At 51.2% G+C, this 6862-nt stretch overlaps 1 protein-coding gene across 1 annotated transcript in view; it reads left to right on the forward strand.

The window, feature by feature from the left end:
* LOC311142885 (ephrin type-B receptor 4a-like) overlaps window positions 1–4936 on the forward strand; it is a gene marked incomplete at its 5' end in the record, with an annotated part of 32577 nt that extends 27641 nt beyond the window's left edge. The window contains 7 exon segments of the mRNA XM_084178598.1: window positions 468–532; window positions 670–783; window positions 907–1154; window positions 1692–1907; window positions 2003–2346; window positions 2838–2996; window positions 3213–4936. Of these exon segments, the coding sequence (XP_084034724.1) occupies window positions 468–532; window positions 670–783; window positions 907–1154; window positions 1692–1907; window positions 2003–2346; window positions 2838–2996; window positions 3213–3318 (1252 nt within the window). The 3' untranslated portion in view covers window positions 3319–4936.
* Between the last annotated feature and the right edge of the window lie 1926 nt (window positions 4937–6862).

Consider the following 6862-nt stretch of genomic DNA (forward strand, 5'->3'; position numbering starts at 1 on the left):
GAGAGAGAGAGATGGAGAGAGAGAGAGGGAGAGAGAGGTAGAGAGAGAGAGAGAGAGAGATGGAGAGAGAGAAAGAGAGAGAGAAGCAGGGGTCCAGTAGCTACAGGGCTGTACAGTCCTACTGGGATGGGCCTGGGCCAAAGGAAGTCTCACTAATGGAGCCCTCCAGCACAGCAGACCCAGACACAGAGCAGATTGGCTCCTAAATGAGCAGAACAGTAGAGGGCCCAGGGTCAAAGCATTACTTCATCTACCAGTCATGTATTGTTTCTGAGACAGGGAGAGACTCAATGAGCTTGTTTGTGACACTAAAAAACACTCAGAGAGAGACTAGAGAAGGTGTTATGTCACTGGACTAACAACCTCTTTCTTCCCCTCTCTCCCTCTATCGCTCTTTCTCTCTCTCGACCCTTTCTCTCGTCCCCCCTCTCCCTCCTTTCTCTCCCACACGCTGTTCTTCTCTGTAGCAGACACAGCAGAATGAAGGACCCAGAGCTGAGTGACAAAAATGGCCAGTACCTCCTGGGCCAAGGTGAGTACACACACACACACACACACACACACACATACATACAATATGCAGTTTTTCATATTTTAGTCTGTCTGTTACATTTGCTGGTTCGTCGTTTAATTCCCCCTACCCTCCCTCTATCTCCCTCCTCTCCTCAGGAGTCAAGGTCTATATTGACCCCTTCACCTACGAGGACCCTAACGAGGCCGTACGGGAGTTTGCCAAGGAGATCGATGTTTCCTTTGTCAAAATCGAGGAGGTCATTGGTGCCGGTGGGTCTCTCTCTATCTCTTTCTCTATGTCATGTTATTTATTGCTGCCTGTTAACAAATCGGTTGGTATGGTGATGTAGTATCATGTTTGTATTAATGGGTATTTCCCTGGCTTGTCTCTAGGGGAGTTTGGGGAGGTGTGTCGGGGGAGGCTGAAGGTTCCAGGGAAGAAGGAGAACTACGTAGCCATCAAGACCCTAAAGGGTGGCTACACAGACAAGCAGAGGCGGGACTTCCTGTCGGAGGCTAGCATCATGGGCCAGTTCCAGCACCCCAACATCATCCACCTGGAGGGCATCATCACTGCTTCCTGTCCCGTCATGATCCTCACTGAGTTCATGGAGAACGGAGCACTTGACTCCTTCCTTAGGGTCAGTCTATCTATTGTTCTGTTATTTTGTCTCTCCGAGAGTCCTTCACACACACACACACACACACACACACACACACACACACACACACACACACACACACACACACACACACACACACACACACACACACACCCTGGCTGTGACCCCACTCTCCGGGGGTGTCTCAGGGGGAGTTGGGATATGCAAAAAAACACATTTACATTTTACATTTACATTTGAGTCATTTAGCAGACACTCTTATCCAGAGCGACTTACAGTTACTGCATTCATCTTAAGATAGCTAGGTGAGACAACCACATATCACAGTCATAGTCATTTCATTTTTCCTCAATAAAGTAGATATCAGAAAAGTCAGACCTAGTAAAGGGGGAAAACTCAAGTGGGAGTATTAGTTCACCATTTTTTTTTTTTTGGTAAAATACACACAGGACAAATATAAGCACCTACCAAATTATTATTATTATTACACACAAACGCAAACTCACACACACTCCACTTGTTCTCAATTCTAACTTTTCCATCTCTCCTCTGTAGTTGAACGATGGTCAGTTCACTCCCATCCAGCTGGTGGGCATGCTGCGTGGCATCGCGTCAGGCATGAAGTATCTGTCTGAGATGAGCTATGTCCACAGAGACCTAGCCGCGCGCAACATCCTGGTCAACAGCAACCTGGTGTGTAAGGTGTCTGACTTTGGCCTGTCCCGCTTCCTCCAGGAGAACTCCTCAGACCCCACCTACACCAGCTCTCTGGTGAGACTACTGCACCTCGTTCTTCCTCAACACCAATCCCATAGTGCATATGGTTATGGTGTGTGGTTGTTGACTCTCCTCCTTTTTTCTATCAGGGTGGTAAGATCCCCATCCGCTGGACCGCCCCAGAGGCCATCGCCTTCAGGAAGTTCACCTCAGCCTCCGACGCCTGGAGCTACGGCATCGTCATGTGGGAGGTCATGTCCTTCGGAGAGAGGCCCTACTGGGACATGAGCAACCAGGATGTGATCAACGCCATAGAGCAGGACTACCGCCTACCCCCGCCCCCTGATTGCCCCACCCACCTCCACCAGCTGATGCTGGACTGCTGGCAGAAGGAGCGCTCGGCCCGCCCTCGCTTCGCCGCCATCGTCAGCGCCCTGGACAAGCTGATCCGCAACCCCGCCTCGCTGAAGATCGTGGCCCAGGAGGGTGCAGGGTGAGTGGGCACAGATCTCTAGGCAAGGGGTTGGGTTGGGAGGGTGTGTGGAGAGTCAGAGAAGGCCAGTGTGGGTTTAAACACAGCATGAGGTAAAGACAAGGAAATGACTGTCTAACCAGCTGGAGAGTATATAGTGTCCCCTAATAGAACCCAGTCTTTATTCCATTGCTTCCTGTCTGTCAGAGAGTCAGCCTACATTAATCTCCTACTGTCCCTCCTCTGTCCTGCTGTGACCTGTCACACTCTAACTGTGCCCATCCTCTCCCCCTATCCCACCCCAAATACTAACCTGTCACTCACAGCTTGGGCCACACCCCCTCCCCGCCAACAGCCATTGTTGTTTCCTGTCACTCATGCAGCCTTAGATCCCATCCCCATTCTGTGGCCATGCCTGTCCCTCAAGGGTACATGCCTGTGAGGCCACTGGTGTGCTGGTGACAGAGAGTGTGTATGTGTGACGTGTCCCTGTGTGTGTCCCCTGTCCCCAGGCCGTCCCACCCCCTACTGGACCAGCGGGCCCCCCCGGCCCCCTCAGCGTGTGGCTCCGTAGGGGAGTGGCTGAAGGCCATCAAGATGGAGCGCTATGAGGACAGCTTCCTCCAGGCTGGATTCACCTCTGTTGACCTACTGGCCCAGATCACTGCTGAGTGAGTTCACATTTCACACCTACAACAATGTGGCTGGCTGTCCTGTCTCTGTGTGTCTCTCTGACTTTCAAACCTCTTAAAGTTGAGTCACACTCTACGACTATAGCTCTATGTCTCTGTCTGCCTATCTGTCAGTCACTCAGACTGTCTGTCGGTCTGTCTGTCTGTCAGTCTTTCTGTCTGTCTGTTTATCTAACAGTATGTCCTTCTCCTCAGGGACCTGCTGCGTCTGGGAGTGACCCTGGCTGGACACCAGAGGAAGATCCTGTCCAGCATCCAAACTCTGACCATGACCAAGAGCCCTGGAACCGTACGCTTCTAACCCCGGCACAACTCATCTTGACCCCTGACCTCTGACCATCACCCAACACAGACACCAGCACGCACACAGTACATCGCACACCCATGGATCCAGGCAGCACCCTGCTACAACCACACAGTCCCTGACCCTGGCACCAGCCGGCCCCTTCTTAGACAGGAAGTCCATCAGTGACTGGGCGTAGTGACAGCGCCTCAAAATGAACTAATTATAGATGACCTTCCCTACAACCTGACCAACCTGTCCTTACTGACCAGTCAAGTGATCAGTCAGGCTGAGGACTGGTAGGAGGCTGCTGTACGCTATCCTTGATGCAGTGAAAATAATAGAAAATTCGAAAACTGAAGTAAGCTTTATGCGACATCTTTAACACACTTTTTTGCTTATCTGAAGTTCTGGGTTTTACGCACCAACCAAACTTCTGGGAGAGCGTGATCGTCCCCTTTTGATGGGCTGCTGGAGCCTCTCTGACTGCCTCTCTGGCCAGTTCACCCTCACTATACCGCCACTGCTTCACTGCTTGAATGTTTATCTGTGATCCTAAACAAACTGGTGATACTAGTGGAGGCACAGATCAGTGCTATGGACTAAAGATGATCTATTGGTGTATTTCATGATGAAGAATGTGAACTAGCCAGTGGCAGACTACGCTACTGCAACATGGTGACACTTTCACTAATTTGTGTCTTGGATTATTAATCCATGGGAATTATACGATGATGTGGATGACACCTTTTTCAGCGGACCGGAAAATGTGTGTTTGGACTCTTATCGAATCGGCCTCACTTTTTCCTTTGGTTTCAAAATGGCCTCGCCTTTCCTCAGGTGTTATGGTGTTATGGGTAATGTAGGCATTTGGACCAGAACAGACTGTAGTCATACAATCCTTCATTTCCTCATCTTCTTCAGTGACAGTGTGTGACCCTCCTGGGTCAGCCGTGTAGGAGGAGAGCAGGACTGAGACATATCAGCACTTTTATATATTGAACAGACAGAAGTTGGGTTTTTAGTCAGTTCTCTGTCTCACTCCACCCCTCCTCTCAGCAGCTACAGTACTTCCTGTGTTTCTCTTGGAGTATGGCTGGCTGGCATTTCCACTTCCTGTTGCTGCTGGACTGGGCAGCTCACTTCCACACACTCAGACTGAAGGTGGACCCTGACCGTGGATACAGGGACCAAGAGAACATTGTTCAAGCCTTTTCTACTTGGGACTTTGACCAGGAGAAACACCACTCTGTCCTCTCATTATTTGGTTGATATTATAGGTGGTCAGTTTTTTGTCTTGCTCGAGTGCCATTTGATCTTCTATGTGGACTGATATCAAAATGCCTGTTCTATAAAGCATAAAGCCCTCCCTGGGTTATATAGTTAGATCTGCCATACAGAAGTCTCTTCCGATGCCACCAGTTTCACATGTTTGGGGAGATTGTGTGGTTCCTTGTTAACTAAAGGATAGTGGGAAATGTGGTCTTCACATTGAGGATCTGTTATAAAAACGGGAACCCCTCTTTTATAAAGTTTCCTTTTAAAATAATGTATAGATAAGTATGGTTTGATTCGCCCATCCTTTCTGTGTGTAATCTGTATTCAGTCACAATAAAGACACACACCAGTGTTTATCATCTAGACTCCTCTTCTTTTAACAGCCAACTGAGCTTATAATAACAACACATTACACACAGTCCCTCTAGAGCTCTCAAATGCACATACATTAATGCATACACACACGAATACAGAATGAAAAACACATGTAAATGCATGCACACTCATGCATTCTAAGTGAAGCGTCCCAAAAACTGAGTGCACACGCACTCATGCATATGCACGTCCACCTACAGTATATTATCCATACTCCTGTAATCGTTTTAAGGTGATCCGTTTCCTTGGCAGCTCTTGTTTCAAACATTCCTCCCCACAGATACTGTGACCTTCTCCACAGTGAGGGAGTGAGAGGGGGGGTTGTGGTTTGGGAATTGAGCTTACATCCCTCCTCCTCACCCTCACCCCTTTCAGCTTAGCTCCCTCGCGAACATTCCTCTCCTTCTTCCTTAAGAGGGACAGCCCATACCCCTGAAAGCTCTCAGCCTGTCCTTTACTCTGTTCTCTGACACTCAGCTGTGTGTTCTCCCCTCTGCTCCTCAGCCTTCAGTCCACTGGAGTAGTCCCTACTCTGCTCTCACCCTGCCCCTGCTACTACCCTGTTAACAGCACGTCCACAGCCCCAGAGCCACAGCCCCAGAGCCACAGCCTCAGAGCCACAGCCTCAGAGCCACAGCCCCAGAGCCACAGCCTCAGAGCCACAGCCCCAGAGCCACAGCCTCAGAGCCACAGCCCCAGAGCCACAGCCTCAGAGCCACAGCCCCAGAGCCACAGCCCCAGAGCCACAGCCCCAGAGCCACAGCCCCAGAGCCACAGCCTCAGAGCCACAGCCTCAGAGCCACAGCCCCAGAGCCACAGCCCCAGAGCCACAGCCTCAGAGCCACAGCCCCAGAGCCACAGCCCCAGAGCCACAGCCCCAGAGCCACAGCCCCAGAGCCACAGCCTCAGAGCCACAGCCTCAGAGCCACAGCCCCAGAGCCACAGCCCCAGAGCCACAGCCCCAGAGCCACAGCCTCAGAGCTCCCAGAGCCACAGCCCCAGAGCCACAGCCTCAGAGCTCCCAGAGCCACAGCCCCAGAGCCACAGCCCCAGAGCCACAGCCCCAGAGCCACAGCCCCAGAGCCACAGCCCCAGAGCCACAGCCTCAGAGCCACAGCCTCAGAGCCACAGCCCCAGAGCCACAGCCCCAGAGCCACAGCCCCAGAGCCACAGCCCCAGAGCCACAGCCTCAGAGCCACAGCCCCAGAGCCACAGCCCCAGAGCCACAGCCCCAGAGCCACAGCCTCAGAGCTCCCAGAGCCACAGCCCCAGAGCCACAGCCTCAGAGCCACAGCCCCAGAGCCACAGCCTCAGAGCCACAGCCCCAGAGCCACAGCCTCAGAGCCACAGCCTCAGAGCCACAGCCTCAGAGCAGTCAGAACAGCCCCGAGAGAGCTCACCACAGGCTTACTCAACTTCCTCTGGGTGTCTGGTTTTTCAAAGCTTTCAAACTAATGTATGTGTTTTGATTATCTGTGTTATTGATGAGTCATTCCCAGGTCCCATGGCCCTCCTGTGCCCTATGCTCGGCTGTTTCAGAGGAAGTGTGTCACAGAGATAAACAATGATAGGATGACCCCTCTGAACTCTGACCCTTCCTCCAATGTAAAACAATAAATGCCCTCTCCAACTGCCCCAGCAAACCCACACTTAAAATAGGGTCTTTCTGCTAAAATCTGCCATTAAGTCCTGCTCTTAATTCCCCACACTAATACAAGAAGTGCAGTGTCCCAGTTAGGAATGGTTTTATAATTGGATATTTTCAACATAGACAGTCCTGGTCTGTGTGCGTGCATATGGGTAAGTGTGTCTGTGTGAGTGGGTGTGTGTGTGTGAGAGATGGGTAGTGAGCTAGCTCTGGTTTCTAGTGTTGACAGTGTCTTTGTGACCTTTAAACCCTACCTGAATG

The sequence above is a fragment of the Coregonus lavaretus genome (assembly GCF_964263955.1).
Source record: "Coregonus lavaretus genome assembly, chromosome: 15".
Taxonomy (NCBI): domain Eukaryota; kingdom Metazoa; phylum Chordata; class Actinopteri; order Salmoniformes; family Salmonidae; genus Coregonus; species Coregonus lavaretus.